Source organism: Hyperolius riggenbachi, chromosome 7 (assembly GCF_040937935.1).
Source record: "Hyperolius riggenbachi isolate aHypRig1 chromosome 7, aHypRig1.pri, whole genome shotgun sequence".
NCBI lineage: Eukaryota > Metazoa > Chordata > Amphibia > Anura > Hyperoliidae > Hyperolius > Hyperolius riggenbachi.
The window spans coordinates 285327035-285345431 of record NC_090652.1 but is presented as its reverse complement, the minus strand read 5'-3'; the positions used below and the strand labels follow the sequence as shown (position 1 = coordinate 285345431).

Sequence of the window (18397 nt, the reverse complement as noted above, 5' to 3'; positions counted from 1 at the left end):
ATGAGGGCTGCTCATGTATGGAAGGTAAAGTAGGTATTCTTGGACTATAACCAGGCCTGGATTTCAGTAAAGGCCACAAAGGTCTTGGGCAGCTGCGGCCCATGGGAGCACCTGGGCATAAAAGAGGTGTGGCACATATGAAAGAGGCACCTAAAAGGGTTCCTCAAAGGGTTCATGAAAATAAGGGGTTGCTGTAGACGCATGAAACACTTGGAAGAGGGGGCTGCACATGGAATGGGAGGGGATGCTGTACATGAATGTTACACATGGAAGAGGGGGCTGCACATGGAATGGGAGGGACGCTGCTACACATGGAAGGGGAGCTATAAAATACTTGACCTAGGGGCCCAAAAGTATAAATCTGGCCTTGACGATCATGTTACATCTGCAAGCTTCTTTCCTTGCTGCTTGCATCATACTATTTCACATGCTATCAATGAGAAGAGCTCTGCAGCTGTGTGCGAATCACTTTAACTTACAGAAAAACATTTTTCTGGAGATGATTAAATCTATATGCCTGTCAGCGGGACGAAGCACTGTGGCAACATAAAATGAAGCCAGGGAACCGAGTCACTGCAAGGCGAGCTGTACATGATCACACGGGATAATGGTTTTGAAGAAGGAAAACGTTGGACATATCTATAGGCTCGTGTAAACTTTGTTATTGGAATTGACCCTTTAATAGCAGATATGGCATGATTTTTCTATACCGTACATGCATAGGAGCATGCGACTTTTATTCCAGCGAGCTGTGAAATCACCCAGGAGTTTTTCTTCTTCAATATCTCGCTCAGGATGAGGTCAGTCTGAGGCCAGGGCTGGTGGGAATTGTGCCAGGCAGGTGCGCGTTACACCCAATGACAAGTGATAAAACCGCTCTGTTACACTCCAGACCCCAGAGGAGAACTTTATTGCTAGATTATTAGAGCAGCAGACAGTCCGTTTTCCACATATGGTCAACTCATAAAACTGAACTCCATGACACTGGCAAAAATATTTTATCTTTCAAATGTGTATCGCATCTCTTCTGTAGAAAGGATGGTCTTCTTTTCCCTCGGGGTCTCTGAGGATTTCCATAATTGAATTCAGAGTATAGTGTACTAGAGGTGTGAAAAGCACTTGGCAGCTTGTTTCTTATTCAAGGCCGTTACGAGGTTTAAAGGCTAAAGTTAGCCCTATATCTAGCAATGATGGGCAAATTTGACCAAGAGACAAATCTTTCTCTAATCGAATCTGATTAGAGAGAGATCTGTCGGCTGCCCATACACCGCAGGCTGATGTTTGATCAATTTCATGCTGAAATCGATTTGGAATCGGCCTAGTGATGCCGCACCCACCACCTCAACACTGTCCACCCAAATATGCCTCCGCTGCTTGCTCCAGGCTTCCTCTGCCGTCTATAAACACGCCCCACATGATTGCCTAGTAACGTGGCACGTGGGTGACACACACACCCATGCAACTAGTCAACCACGTGGGGCGCAAGTATGGACGGCGGAGGAAGCCCGGAGCAAGCGGTGGTTGTGGACAGGTAATGTATATAATGCACTGGAGGCACCGGGAGGGGGGCATATTAAACATTAGGAGAGACCATGTTCCATTGTGTTTGTTGCTTGTGTCAATATGTCGAATGCCCAATCAAGCAAGTTGGCTCTACATCTTGCAGCATGTCCAACGGATGAATGCAACCAATCGGGCTAAGATTGGTCACATTGTTGGCCGAGCATGCACTTGGCATCACTGATTTTCATCCGATTCTGATTATAATAATCAAATTGGATAGTCGATTAGCTGCCAAGTCACCTGATGTATGACCTTAACTTGAGGCTGGATGAGGCCTTGACATATAGAATGCACATCTATTGTTGTGGTTGTGTATTGTAATCAGGAAAGTGTGTAATAAATAGTGGTTTACTGAACTGGGTTAAAGGTAGTCTGAAGCTAAAATAAAAAAAAGATACTTACCAAAGGAGAAGGAATGCTTTGGGTCTTATAGAGCCTTCCCATTCCTCTCACAGTCTCCTTGTTCCAGTGCTGGCTACCCCATTCAAATCTCTCACCACAGGAGACTTTGAAAGTCTTCAGAAGACCGGCCGCTCTGTACTGCGCATGCTCGAACTAGCTCTCTTGCGCACTCGCACATGCACAGTATGAAAGAGCCCATCTTTGGGAGCATTCGAGACGGGTCCTCGAAAACTTCCAAAGCCTCTCGTAGTGTCAGAAAGCAGTTTTTGACCCATCGGTTGAAGACTGCTAATGAGGAGCCAGTGCTGGAACGAGAGGACAAGGAGGAGTGGAAACGCTCTATAGGACCCAGACCCTTGCCTCTCCTTAGGTATTTGTTTGTTTGTTTTATTAAATTTGAGCAATTAGCAAAGCAAGGGAAGAAACCAGGGTAAACAAAGACACTGCAGGGCTAGAATAGTTCCTGATATACAGTACACTGTAGATAACGTAACAGTGACACCTACAGGCTGGAGACAGGGTCACCAGACGAGAGTGGTCAGCAAAGCATTACTAAATGAAAACTGTAGTGAAAATAATGTAATGAGTACAATTGTAACTTTTTGTTTAAAATATGAATTTATAAATTAACTAGTCGGTGTTTGCCCATTGTTAAATCTCTCCTCATCCAGATTTAAATTCTGAAATTTATCACAGGTGGCAACATCTTTAGTCAGGTGACCTCCGTGAAATGTTTGTTTACTGACAGTACTATGCACAGACGGATATATTGCTTGCTTGGCAGTTGGAAACAGCCATAATTTACCACAATGCAACAAGTTTCACGGACAGCAAACTGTCAGTTCAGGGTCGTGGCCTTGATATCTCACTATAGGAGGGGTTTCACCACAATATCAGCCATGCAGATGTCCCTGTTGACCTATTTTAGAAAATGTAGAGATTTCTCATGGCAAAGGGGGTACCTACCGATTGGGATGAAGGTTAATCCTGGCTTATAGTTCCTCTTAAATGTCCTTCAAAACTTATATTTAAGTTTTAGAGGGATTTACACTGTTTCAACTGTTTCCTGATCCAAACTTCAGGATGAGAACCCCGCAAGAAATCTGACAAACTTGTTGGATTTCTGATCACAACTGGATTCTTCTTCATGCACAAGCATGGCCATACTGCACCTGTGTGAGTATGGCTGCCTCTGTGCAGTAAGCTGGAGCCACTCATGAGGTTCCATGTAACTGAGCAGGTGAGGAAGCGGCATGGCCACGCTCATGCATGAAGAGGAGCACGGTTGTGATTTTCAGAAGTGGTCCCAGTCAGCTGTGATGGTCTGGAGGCAGTGGCGTAGCTAAGGAGCTGTGGGCCCCGATGCAAGTTTTACATGGGGCCCCCCAAGCACTCTATACATAACAATTGATACGGCATGCCAAAACCTGCCAATGGCAACTACAGTGTCAGAGGTGCAAGAAGAGGCTGGGAAACAGTTTGTTAGTGATTACTACTATTCACAGAATCTATAGAAATGATTATTATGAGCACAGGGCCAATAGAGAGGTAATAATGTAGATGAGGGAGAGCCCTTCGGGGCCCCTCTGGCCCAAGGGCCCCGATGCGGTCGCTACCTCTGCACCCCCTATTGCTACGCCCCTGTCTGGAGGAGAATGTGAGAAGCCTCTGGAAGATCCAGAGGCTTTTCTCTCAGGTAAGTATCTTTTTATTTGATACTTTAATTCCTAAATGGTTGCCCATTGACAGTAAGGCTGGTTTCACAGTGGGACGTTACAGGCGCACGTTAGAGCAGCCTGTAATGCACCCCAACGCACAGCAATGAAAAATCAATGGGTTGTTCACAGTGCCCACGTTGCGTTACATTGTAACGCAGCACGTCCTGATAACGTACTGCATGCAGTACTTTACACGCGGCTAAGCCGCGTTAGACTGTTTGCACATGCTCAGTAGGTTTTTTTTTCATTTTATGGGCAGAGAGGAGGCGGGGAGAGGCCGCTACATAGCCAGGCACATGGCTACTTATTATTCACTGCACTTGCAGTGTTTACATCCTGGAGCAGCCGCGGATTGGCTGGCGGGACCACGTGATGCGGAGAGCTCCGCTCACGTGGTCTCCGCAGTGCCTCCGACAGAGCATGCGCACCAAGAGCTGCTTGTAACGCGGCTCTTGGCAGCGTCCTGCTCCAACACCACCAGGCGTTGCGTTAGGGGCACGTTATGCGACCATAACGTCCCCTAAAACGCAACGTCCCACTGTGAAACCAGCCTTACTCTCCGATCTGTACCAAGGAAGTACACACCATAGATAAATTGGAGATGAGATAGCTACACCCCACTGATTCACCCCACAAATACCCCAGCTCCATATATTCATCCTCCCAGGTGTCAGCCAACCTCTGTGCAATAGTATTCAGGGGATATCTGTTCAGCATTTTTGAGTAATAAGTGCACAAAACATTTTTAAATAAATATTGTGACAAATAAAGTCAGTTTTATTGATACGTGGGATATATTTACCACTTCAATGTACATTATAGGTTGAATCCACTTGGACAATGTTTAACACGTTTTTGGCAGATGGGAAGGAGCTGGTTTTCAGTCTGTTTGTGTTTATGCGGATTGATCTAAACCGTCTACCTGGTGGAAGGAGCTCAATCAAGGCGTTTCCAGGGTGAGTGTTGTCCTTGATGTTTTTGGCCCTTTCCATTGACAGTAACTCTCTGACCCGTACCCACTACATTTAAATATAAACTGCCATTTACAAAGGTGCACCAAGCAGAGTTCCCAACACTGCCAATTTACTGATGGGAAAAGCCTTTTGGTCTATAGACACATTAACGTTCCAGGCACGTCTCTCCCGCAAAAAAACAGCCTTCACAGAGACGTTCAGCCCTCTCTCCAGAAAGCTATTCCTCCTATGTAGGGCAAGCAGATTCGGCAGCATCACTGTAACTAAACCGAGGAAAAAAGGTGATCTATATTTAAACGGTGGGTATACACGACACTGTTAAACCAGCATTTATACCGGGATAGATTATGCAAGCCACGGAGCTTGTTTGATCTGGGGATGTGCTGCGCACGCTGATAATGGTCTTTAAGAAGTTGCAGTCAGAAATTGACGCTCTGCCAGGCTGGTTTTTCATAGTCGTCTTATTCATTGATCTATTGTGCATCCTCGCGGTGCGGAGAGTAGCAGTCATGAATAACAGAGGAATCCTCGGAGGTTAATCAACCTGTAACAATTCACGGTTTTATAGGAAATTATCAGAGAAACAAAAACACTGAACTGTTTAAAGGCTGACTAGGAAAAAAAAAAAACACTCCCTGGGAGCACAAGGCCATTTTCTTGCAAGATGTCAATGCATGGCATTAATAGACAGGAAGAAAAGAGGTAATAGACTATAAACGCAATCGTTAGTGCTTTCATTTACTTCTAGGCCCCCCACTGCTTGTATAAAGCTAATGTTTAAAAATGCATTTTTAAAATAAATAAATATATATTTCTTGGAAAATACAAAGGGAAAGATGATTGAGAGCCCTGGATAGTGTAGGAAGTTAGTACCAGACAGAACCTTTTATAAATGTTTGGGTCACCACTAAGGCAACCACTGTGACAGCAGGTGGGAGATTGGATCTGACCCCACTCAAGTTTAAAAGGCTCTCTCTTAAAGAGGAACTCCAGTGAAAATAATCTAATAAAAAGTGCTTAATATTTACAATAATTATGTATAAATGGTGACATTTTACTGCTGGCAGGTGATGTCACTGGAAGGAGATGCTGCTTGCATTTTCAGCGGTTGGAGACAGCTGTTATTTCCCACAATGCAACAAGGCTCCCAAAGTGTGATGTCAGTTCCTCAGTGCCGTGAGGCGCTGACATCATGCTGTGGGAGGGATTTCACCACAATATCAGCCATACAGCTCTCCCCTGAGAAAAGTAATAGATTTCTCGTGGGAAAGGGGGTATCAGCTATTCTTGGTTACAGTTTCTCTTTAAGACACACACAAAAAAGGGGGTAACACTCCTCCACCAAGGATAGACTAAAACATGGGGCTTGATTCACAAAGCGGTGCTAACTGTTAGCATGCTTGTGAAAAGCCCCTTGTCACACCAAAAGATTCTTAGGGCACGCTAATTAGCGATCGCACGCAAAGTCCGGCGTGAAAACGTCACATTACGCTGTAACGAAAACGGGGCACCCAATGCGCCTATAAGAGCGCATCTGGTGCGCCGTTTTCGTTGCAACACGATGCAACGTTTCGCGTTCAACAGACTTTGCGCGCCCAAAACTTTCGGTCAACCATTTGGCAACTTGAGAAATGCCTATGGGGCCGAAACAGCGGGCTGTCATTGCTGTCATTATGCCTATGCTACAATAAAGTAACTGAGCTTTAAATACATGCTGTGTGGTGCCCGTCCTTTGGAGGATTACAGTGTTTGTGACCCCTTGGTACAGGGCGAGGACCTTGGCACACCTTTTCAATTGCGTCTTTGTGCATGCTCCTGGACTCTTTGCTTCTGTGGTAAAAATAACGATATATTTTCTCAAAATCAAAAACAGCATTTTATTTGCCTAAAATACATTGGAGAAAATTACTTTTCCAAAATTGGCAAGCGACACTGGCTGGGACAAAGACTGCAAGAAAAAAACCATGATGGATTCTGATCCTTTCCACACAGGCTAACATATTATATTTACCTTCATTAGTACCAACTAAGCCACCTTTTACAATCCCTTCCCCTTTTTGGGATCTGAAAACACGGGCTTCCAAGCAAAACAGTCGTAGTAAGCATTGCGCTTTTATTGCTTTATCTCCTTTTCAGAAGAAGAAATTACAATATGAAATATATGGCTCTGTATGAAATAAAATCCTTATCAGCCATTTGATGAATGAGATAAACACTGTGTAGATGTGTAGAAGAGTAAGAAATTACCTTGCTGTGCCTCCTTATCATACAGCTTCATATGAACGACTCCCGCGGTCTTGTTCCGCACAATGGACGCGCTTTCACCTTCCCGCTTACCGCACGTTCCAATCTGCCCGAGATTCTGATCAGCCCACCAGAGCTTGTTATCTGCAAAACAGTTAAGAAAATCTATAGTGTGCAACATTTTCAACTTTTTCAGAACAAACAGGATGTGGCTGAATTTAACGTGTTCAAGTTCTTGCACTAAAGTTGGTCACCCACTTCTCAACCACAGGGTTTTCACCTAAAAACCACAGCAATTTTCACATTTCAGGGAGGCAAGGGTTAATGGTCTTAATGGGGGGTATAAATTATTAAGAAAAAAACCTCACTGATGCTGATCACTCTCTAATGCTGTTCTAGTTATCTGAGATTCTCTCATGAGTGATCTCAGTAACTGAAACAGCATAGTGACTGATACGATGGCCTCAATTCACTAAGCTTATCTCCTGTCTTTAATAACATTTCTAGAGTGGTCACCATGGTGATGAGGCATGTCGTATTCAGGAAACATTTTACCTCAGGCAAACCTAAAGTTAGCTCTTCTGTCTTTAAGTTAACTCTTCAATCATTAAAATAACTCCAGAGTTAAAGACAGGCTGTTTATTAACTGCGTGTGAAAATAACTACTGAGGAGGTAAATTAACTACAGAGGAGGTAAATTAACTACAGAGGAGGTAACTTAAGGAATGAAGAGATAAGATAACTCTCTCACTGTGTGGAGGTAAGTTTTCTCTTGCCTGATTATCTCCAGCATGATCTTAGTGAATTGAGGCCAATGTTTAAAACCCCTGGCTGAACTTGGGTTTTGAGCGCTAGTTGATTAAAGTGTACCCGAAGTGACATGATGAGATAAACAGGTGTATGTAGAGGGAAAAACATATTAAGTTTAATAACAAGACTGTTTTACTTTGCTGCCTAAAAAGAGTTAATTTTTGGATATGGAAGTGACAGCTTCTATCTTATCGGAAATTTAGTAAACCTCACTGATAAGCAGATTACAGCCATAAAACTCTTCCTGGCAGAATACAACTTCTGAGAAGAGAGGGAGATGAAAAAAGGTCAATAGTTCATTCAATCTACTTTGTAGATGTTTAAATATAAAAGAAAACCCTGGGATACTTAAAAAAAAAAATTAGGAGTAGGAGGATAAATACAATTATTTATCTCATCAGTTTATTTTCACCTCAGGCTCACTTTGATTAACCATTAATTTGGGATCACACTTTGGTGTAGTGACTCTGCTGAAGCAGAGAGCTGCTATGCCCAGGAAGCGTTGACCTGACACATGTTGCCTCTGTAAGTAAATATTTTGATTTTCTAAGTTAATCTGACAACTTTTGCCTGAGGAGACAGGAGAAGATCTCAGTGCTGAATCGCCCAGCTGTCTCTTGCTTCCTGAGCTTATTTCTCTCTAGTCGGTAAAGGGAAAAGATAAAGTCACATCTCTTGTACGTTATGCCAGACGCAGGATCTCTAAAATGTAAACAGTGAGCAGTTGCCAGCATGGAAAGCGTATACGCCGTTTCCAATGTACTGACATGGGATTATCTCAGATCAAAGCGGTCATTTGCAGTGTCAACTGCTCAGCAGTGATGGTCAATGAGATTCTAATAACAACAGCTTTCATTACTATGTGTTAAAATATAGAGATATTGGCGAAATGAATGTGACGTTAAAGAACAAGTGAGACCCATGCTAACCTAGAAATAAAAAACACATATATAAGTAGATAAATACTACTTCTACTTACATAACAGATGTATTGTGCTATCCACGTAATGATTCCTGTGAATTTTACAAAGTAAAAGCAGAGAATCCTATTCTAGGCAGTGGCCATCTTGCCAAGCTAATGCTGACATCATATCCTCCCTGACTCTTGTTTTCCCCCTCCTTTCTCTTGCTCATTGTGTGTTCATTAGCTGCCCTCCTCCCAGAGTCTTTTTTTTATTTACATATCCAATCACTGAGTCACCTCAGCCTTGCTTGTAAACACAAGTGATCAGCTAGGCAGGGAAATAAATGGAAGAGGAGGAATATATTATAGATAAAAATAACTCCCAGCATGCAAAATAACTCCCAGCATTCAACTTTTTGGCACTGTTTGGCACTAGGGCCAGTGCTCCTAAAGTATGTAATAACTCCAAACTATAACAGCAGAAAAAGTTTTGCAAGTTTTGAATGCGATATTAGCATCTTTTTCACTTAATAAACTCAGACAGTTGCTGTTGAAATTTGATTTTTATGGTGACAATACCGCTTTAAAGACAAAAAATGAGTAGTGGTTACTGTTAGGGCTAGGCACAGTGAAGAAATATTAGGGTTAAGCAAGGTGGAAACGTTGGAAACAGGGATGCTCATCCGGATTTCGGATATCCGGGTAGCTTTTTTTAAATCCGGATAGCTATCTGCGGATATTTTTACAGCCAACCCGGATATCCGCGGATATCACCCGGATATCTGAGGATATCACCCGGATATCTGAGGATATCACCCAGATATCCGAATCCGGATTACAGATTCAATGGCAAAAAGACACACGCACGCACGCACGCACGCACACACACACACACACACACACACACACACACACACACCTCCTCTCTCCCTCTCTCTCTCTCTCTCTCTCTCTCTTTGGGATTTGTAGGATGTCAAAAGTCTGGAAGATTCCAGGGCAAGGGTGGGAAGGATGAAAAGCTAGGGGGCCATGCAACCCTTCCTGCTAGGAATGGCCTTGCATTTTGTGTTCAACAGTTGTCCGAAGAAAACCCCAGATAGCCATTTAGCAGCCATGACCTATACACAGTCCTTGTGGCACAATTGGTTAGTGCATTTGGCTGTTAACCAAAAGGTTGGTGGTTCTAAAAATTATCTCTGCCTTTGGACCTCCATGTATGTCTACAACTTTAATGTGAAGTCCTAGAGACAAGAAAAGAGAGAAGGCAATAAGTCAAAGGTTTGAACTCCTACCTGCCCTACTAAGAAAAGTACTATTTGGGTTATCTCTTTATGTGTTCAATAGATCTACCAGCTTCCTGTCAGAACAGGAACTAAGAAAAATGTCTCTCAGATGAGGTTACAGACAGCATTTAACTAATCTCCACAGTAGCCACATCTATTTTTTCCTCAGAGTATGACTTTTTCTCACCAGTGCCAAGCTATTATTGAGTATTTATATAGCGCTAACATCTTCCGCAGCACTGTAGAGAGTATATTGTCTTGTCACAAACTATCCTTCAGAGGAGCTCGCAATCCTATCCCTCCCATAGTCATATGTCTATGAATGTATCATGTAGTGTATGTATCATAGTCTAGGGCGAATTTAGGGGGGAGCCAATTAACTTATCTGTATGTTTTTGGAATGGGGAGGAAAGTGGAGTGCCCTGAGGAAACTCACGCAGACATAGGGAGAACATACAAACTCTGTGCAGATTGTGTCTTGGCTGAGATTCAAACCGGGGACCCATGTTGCAGGTGAGAGAGCTAATCACTACGCCATCGCGCTGCTCACTACAGCACCATGCTGCCCACTACGCCACCGTGATGCTCACTACACCCCCATGCTGCCCACTATGCCACCGTGTTGCCCAGGCTATCTTTTTAATTCTCCCAAACGAGCTGCTGGAATGAAGAGTGAATCTGATTGTTGAAAGCAACAGTGTTTTTTTCCTTTTGGTATTTTGATGAATAAGGTCCCGTTTCAAGTCTCAATGTAGGACACAATGAAAAAAAGCACTTTAAATAATTAATGGAAATGACTGATGCGTATTAGAACACCACTAATGGCGTGCAATAAATACAGAGGACATGAATATTCATACACCCAGTGGTGATCTCCTAAATAATCTGCAGCAATTTAGGCAAAGGCAATAATAAGTAACAGTATACAAAATAAGAATGAACGCATTAGATATGAATCTTAAAAGATGGTTAAAGAAGTTGGAAAACTTAGAAAAGGGCCAAAGGAGCCAAACAGACCCAAGAAATATTCAAACAAACAATACTGAAATGTGTATAATTAGCCAGCCGAGTCAGGCAAAAATGGGGCTGGGAATTTTGGCACCTTCACAGGCCGTAATGTGAATTACGTCTATAGCGGCGCTCATTCAGTAATTTGGGCGCTGTCAAAATATGGCACCCGAATTATGATGAAAACAGCATAATACAGCCCCCAGCAATAGCTGAAAGGTTGATTAAGTCTTTACCCAGTGTCAATGGCGGCATGAAGAGGGAATAGTAATTAATGCTATTGGGAGTTTTGCAGGAGCAGGGCGAGTCCTTTTTTTTTTTTTTTTACAAATTTCCAAATGCCTTAATTACATGTATGTCAGCTAGCAGTGTGCCAGGTGCAAGGAGAAAGAAGGAGGTCACATGATGCTAAAATGACCATATAGACAGATCAAGAAACAGACCATTCGGGAGAAGTACCAAGAGAAAAAGCTTTAGATAGCATATTTGAAATGTATAAGAAAATTATAAAAAGTGCAGAAGAGGACTAAAGGAGATGGTGAAGGAAGAGGAGAATAAGCATTGGGAAGAGTTCGGGCAGTGTGGGAAAAGAATGAAAAAGAACCAAAAGTATTTTTTATGAAGCCTATATGGATATGAGGGAGGGGGGGGTGGAGTCTTGCCCTTTGGTGTTTATAAAAAAGTAAGAATGGTAAACTACTGGAATCAGAGCAGGAAATAATGGAGAGGTAAAGGGAATCCCTCGGGTAACCAATTGGAGGCATCTCTGAAAAAGAACAGCTTGAAAACTCAGAGGCCCAAATGCAATTTACTTTTTCTCCTGAGTTAATTCCTTGACAATATTTTCATACCTTGTCATTATTTAATACCTAAAAAAAGCAAAAAAATATTTAAAATAATTTTGATTCTTTTTCACTAACTTTTCGGTACTTTTTCAATGACAAAATGCTAAAAAGTTATTTTAAAAAAAACAAGATGAAAAATGTCTCCTAGGAGAAAGCTCAGGAGAAAAGCTTACTTGAATGAGGGCCAGAGAGAGAAAGCCTCAAATAAAACAGACTTATATACAAGATGATACCATTACAATAAAGGGAACTAAAAGGAGTCATCACTACACTAAAACTTAAGATGGTTTAGTATGAGGAGCCATTCGGTATTTGTTAAAAACCCAACACACTTTTACTTTAGATACTTACATTTTTATGGCAAACAAAGAAAATCCATCAGGTCTTGCAATCGCTATGATTATACAGATTTTCAAAAGAAAAAAAAAAGTTGAAAACAGGAAGTGGCAAAATCAATGTGATGCGTCTGCCCTCACTATCTCAGCAAAGGTCAATTCAAACATTTCAGAAAGTAGATTAAAGCGGAATATAACCCTGCATTTCAACTTTGCTCTAAAATATTATTTACAGCATATTATATGCAAAAAGCCTTTTTTTTTTTTTTCTAGACAGGATTGGAAGGGTTAACACAGAGGTTTAAAGGTCCTGGAAAGATATGCAGAAGTTCAGATAGATACATTCTATTTAGTTACATGTATCTATTGATAAACAGTTACACACTCTTTGGCTGTCGTCCAAGCTCCTTCTCAGTGAGAGAGATGAGTCACATTCAACACTTAGATACATTATGTAAACAAAATGTATCTATTTCAGCTTCGGATGCGTCTGCAGAAATCTAAAGGAACTTTAAAGCCCTGTGTAACCCTTCCAATGCTGGTCTAGTAAAAAAAAAAAATGCTGGTTGCATATAATATACTGTAAATAATGTTTTAGAGCAAAGTTGAAATGCAGGGTTATATTCCGCTTTAAGGGTTCAGGAGACAGAATATCTTATTAAGGAAGAACTATGTGGCTTTCGTTCCGCCTATATAAGCACACAACCACTTCTGTGCACAAAGACAGCAATTGGAAAAAGCCTTTGAGTATGGGGAGGAAATACATGCCTGTTATATAGATTTAGAGAAGGTATTACAGAAGAGAGGAAAAATGGAAGACTGGAAATTTAATACTGGGAATTCAACATTTCTATCAATGCCGTTGAAATTACATTAGGGCAGCCAATTTAATATTACAGCAATTTTTCTACCAGAAGGGGAGTACACCAGGGAGGTGCACTCAGCGTACTTGTTTACGAATATGATGGATGAGGTGTTTCAAGAAGTAAGAGAGTTTTGGAGAAACTTGGTTATAGGGAACAGGCTACTATGCCTAGTAAGAATATCTGACCTGATTTAGGTTTTGTTTAGATGATATAGCCAATGTACCCAAGTCAGGTACTGAACTACAGTACAATTTAAACTTTTTATGTAGATTAAAGAAGAAAACCAAGGCAATCAACATTAGGGATGCTCATTTGGATTCTGCGGGATTGAAATTTTCACATTTCCAATCAGTAATTGTCATTTCTGATCAGAAGGCGGAAAATGGAAATCGGAATTTAGATTTCCGTGGAAATCCAATTTTACCGCAACTTGGTTATTTTAGCCCAATCACAGAACTAGAAAGCATTGGACCAATAAGAGAATGCAGAATTTTTCTGCAAAAAATTGGATTGCCGCGGTAAAGACTAATCACAAGAATTGGATACTAAGTATTCCTGAGTCTCGTGATTGGCCTAAAATTTCTTTGGTATTCTGATTACCGCTGTAACATTCTGCATTTTTTGATTGGTCCAATACTTCTGAGTAAACTCAAAGTTAGCCACAAAGTTTGGCACAAAGAAGAAGCTGTTGAAATAGTGCTGATCACAGAGGAGTGAGTGTGACGGGCCCAGTTCTAGCCTTCAGTTTGCAAGTGTATTAGAATCTTGTCGATCAACTGTAATCTGGGAGAGGATGGCTGCAGAAATACTTACAATTGGAATCCCCATTTTTTATGCAAAATCATATTTTTATCAGCTCACACCTACTGCATGTATTGCCAATTTACAATAGCATACACATACTTTTTGAAAGTGGGATCATACCCCAAAAGAAGTATTATTCATAACTGTCCCTACCCTATAATGAAACACACAAGCAGCAATACCCGCCCTGGAGAGGAATACATAAACAGTAATCCCTGCATAGAAGGAAAGACATAAGCAGCAATCCCTGCCCTAGAGAGGAATACATAAAAAACAATCCCTACTCTAGAGGCTACCTAAGAAGCCCTAGATGGGAAGATGTAAGCAGCAATCCCTGCCCTGGAGGGGAATACATAAGCAGCAATCCCTGCCCTGGAGGGGAATACATAAGCAGCAATCCCTGCATAGAGGGGAAAATATAAGCAGCAATACCTGCCCTAGAGAGGAATACATAAAAAGCAATCCCTACTCTAGAGGCTACCTAAGAAGCCCTAGATGGGAAGATGTAAGCAGAAATGCCTGCCCTAGAGGGGAATACATAAGCAGCAATCCCTGCATAGAGGAGAAGACATAAGCAGCAATCAACAACAATTATGTCCCTATCACAATGTATGGTGACAGTATATTATTTTGAAATATAAGTGTTATTTTTCTGTTCTGTTTTTTTTGTTCTGGACATAATTACAAGCCCCTATGTAATAAATTAAAATTAATTTTCCCCCATAAAATATAGATTAAAAAAGCTGAGTCCCTAAGGCAACTATTTTTTTTTTAAGCTGATTTTTTTTTTACAAGTGTTTTTTTTTTTAGGGGGGGGGGGGGGGGAGGGTTGGAAGTGTAATTTTATTAATGAAGTGTATGTACTTGAAAATGTATGTATTTTTTAGATGTAATATACTTTTTGCCCACAAGATGGCGCTAGTGAACACTCGTTATAGGAAATGTTCACTTTTTTTTTTTTACACACTTTATTTAATTGTTACATTTCCTGTTTATGTGAATGGACGTAGCCGCTGTTCGCGGTCACGTCCATTCACTCCAGGCACTGCGATTAGGTAGAGGACCGTTCGGTCTTCTTCCCCAATCACCCAGCATGGGATACCGACGGAAACAGCGGCGGTAGCGGCGCGCACACGGCGGTAGCAGCGGCGGGAATGCGCGATGTATTAAAACGTCATGTTGCCGTTAATAGAGGCAAGCATGACGTTTTAATACGTTAGGATGGCGGTAAATGGTTAAAGCCCCCTAAAGGAGGTAAATATGTATTTTTACCTCTACAGGTGATTTTTTTTTTTTTATCTGGAAACGGGCTTTCATTTTTTTATTTTAGTTTTCTTGGCTACTTTTGCAAAACGTGCTTATTCTCATGTCTGTGCAGGTATGGCAGAGGCTGCTGAACAGAAGACCTATTAGTACACAAAGTTTGTGTTATTGTAGCGGCAGAAAACTGGCTTTCAAGAACGCAGCTGGTTGTGTCCCTAGGAATCGATTTTCTGACATTTCGAGAAAATATTTCTACATTGTCCCTCTCTTTCTGTTACAGTAAAGTGTATTCTCTGGTTTCATTAGTTTGCAGGACGGCTGGCCTGGTTGACACAGACAAATGTAAAATGCTACCTTCGGAGACACAGAATAAAGAGAGAGATGGCAGGTTAAATGAGATCACACTGACCAAGATGGATAAGCGATGGGACGCGAAACTCATAATAGACCAATTATTCAGAAAGTTGGGCAAGATATCTGTGCTAGCAATTGGCCAGAGAGCTCGTAGGGCGATGGGATGAGCAGCGTGGGGAATAGAAACCAAAAGAATGTAATATTATGGAACAATTGCACAACAAGCTTTGTACAAGGAGATCTGGCTTTACAATTTGCAACAGAAATCTAAATTGAATCTCGCGTTCTGAAATGGAGCAGGATGGCAATGAAATTGAGCAATATGAGATTAATTTTCACTTGACAAGATGACAAGAGGAATTAGCAGTAAATAAATAAAATTAAATTTTCTGAGATCCACAGAAATCGCCATGGCAACAGGACACGATCCGGAAATATCGCTCACATATGCTTCTGTAATATTCTTGCCTTTAATATTCTAGCGTTTTTGCCAAACATCATAAATGTTTCAAGACCTGCCAATAACAATGTTTCGACCTGCCACTTATTAAAGTAAGGAGACATCTTGACATCATTTGAATATTTGAGAAAAAAAGGTGCCTTCTTAAAGAGGGAATGTCAGCCACAAAATCAAATTCCCTTTACCCACTTGCTCTGTGTTTATTATGTAGCTTGGAACCTAACCCTGCATTGCAAGCACTCCAATCTATTCAAAAATCTTTCTGCTGTAATAAATCTTATCTCAGTCATCCTGGGTCTATGTGGTACATTCCTGATGAGAAGGAAGATTGTCATCTCCCCTCCCACATTCCTGCTCCTCACATTGGCTGAGTGCAGTTCTGTGTGAAGCTGAAATATGATCTATGCCTGTGCTCCCATGTGTTTACAAAGCAAGCTAGCTATGACAGTGCAGATTTTAGGAGATAAAAAAGTTAGGGAGGAAATGACATCACAATTGGCTTCAGTCAGGTGGAATCAAAATGAAAAAAAATGCCAGGAACAGAATTCTCTTTATTTACTATATAAAAATCACTGAAATCAAAATGTGGACAGTACAATACATCTGTTATGTTAGTAGAACAAGTATTTATCTACTTATACTGTAAATGTGTTTTTTCCCCTGGCATAGTATGAATGACCTTGCTCCGTCAACCACTTCATCTCAAAGGGGTTTTCCCCTTAAAAAACTAGAGCAATTTTCCCCTGTCAGTGCTCCTTTCATTCATTCACCTATACATTTATTACTACTTATCACAACAAAACGATCTATATCTTGTTTTTTTTTACACCAATTAGACTTTCTTTGGTGGTACTTTTTGCTAAGAATTATTTTATTCTAACTGCATTTTAACAGGAATAATAAGAAGAAAAAAAAGAAAAAATTTATTATTTCTCAGTTTTCAGCCATTATAGTTTTAAAATAGTACATTACCTTTATTAAAATCCACACATTTTATTTGCCCATTTGTCCCTGTTATTGCATTATTTAATGTTTTTTCCTAGTACAATGTATGGCGCCAACATTTTATTTGGAAATAAAGGTGTATTTTTTTCAGTTTTGCATCAATACCTAATTACAAGCCCATAATTTATAAAGTAATAGTAAAATACCCTCTTTACATACATATTAAAAAAGTTCATTCCCTAAGGTAACGATATGTATTTTTTTGTAAACATTTTTTTTTTTCAAAAATAAAATAAAATTGGTAGCAAATGGTAAGTGAGAGGTCAGAGATTAATTTTTAAAGGTAAAAATATGTCCTTTATTGAAAAAAAATGTAGATGTAATTTTACTTTTTGGCCACAAGATGTCCTCGTTGCTCACTTTCTTATGTTTAGTAGTACTACACATAGAAGAAGTGATGCGTGGACGGTCTTTGTGAATGGCGGAGCAATTTCATAGACCGCAGCGGTCATTCACACGGGGACTTAGATCAATGAAAGGGAACTGTGTTCCTATTCATTGATCTAACTCACCTTAGGTTTGATACTTACCTAAGATTTTAGCCCAGTCACAGAATTCCGAAACAGACCATTCAAAGAAATTCACTTCAGGTGTGCTACTTACCTAAGTAGGGGGAAGGCTTTGAATAGTATTGAGCCTTCCTGTTTTTCAGCTGTCCACTAGTAAAGGTGTCTGACCTGCTCAGTCAAATAGCTCTGCGGGACTACTTGTGATACTTACCCAAGTAGAGGAAAGGCTTTGGATATTTTTGAGCCTTCCCGTTTCTATGCTGTCTGCAAGTAAAGGTGTTTGACCTGCTCAGTTGAACTACTCCTGATACTTACCTAGGTAGAAGGGAGACGCTTTGGATAGTACTGAGCCTTCCCATTTCTCTGCTGTCCGCCAGTGTAGGTTTTCGACCTGCTTAGTCAAACATCTCTGCGGATCTACTCGTGATACTTACCAAAGTAGAGCGAAGGCTTTGGATAGTATTGAGGTTTCACATTTCTCTCTGTCTGCCAGAAAGGTGTTCAACCTGCTCAGTTGAACAGCTCTGCAGAACTACTCATGTCCCAAGTGGTTCTGAGGACGAATGCATCACAAATGCACTTGTCCTCAAAACTACTCAGGGACACGAGTAGTTCTGAAGAGCTGTTTGTTCAAACAGTTTTCTCCGCTGACAGTGGAATGACAAGCCACATGGAGGAATAAGATGGCTCCATACTAACGAGAGCCCCCCTCTACTTAAGCAAGTAGCAAACATGAAGTAAATTTCTCACACTGCAAGTGACCCTGTTGCAAAAGGAGGTTGCCAATTGTATTTTCTTTTTATTATTAAAAGAAGCTTTATTAAGCATTAAACAAAGCAAGGTAAAAACAACAAATAATGAATTGAGTACAAATAATCAAAAACATGCCTAAAACAGAAGGCAAGAACATACATTAAGTAATCACAAGTGGGGAAAGCTCCGTATATCGAAGTTGGGTATAGGGTATCTCAACCTGGAAAATGGGGGTTCCAAACCACCCTACTGAGATTCCAGGGAGTACCACAAACACCAAGTTCAACAACGTTCGTA

General features: G+C 41.0%; 1 protein-coding gene across 6 annotated transcripts in view; it reads right to left on the bottom strand.

Moving 5' to 3' along the window:
- Positions 1-18397, bottom strand: part of LRP1B (LDL receptor related protein 1B) — a 2031260-nt gene that overhangs the window by 560522 nt on the left and 1452341 nt on the right. For all 6 annotated transcript variants that reach the window (XM_068245873.1, XM_068245875.1, XM_068245874.1 and 3 more), the window contains exon 33: positions 6905-7045. In XM_068245873.1, coding sequence (XP_068101974.1) covers positions 6905-7045 — 141 coding nt within the window. The remainder of the gene's footprint in view (positions 1-6904; positions 7046-18397) is intronic.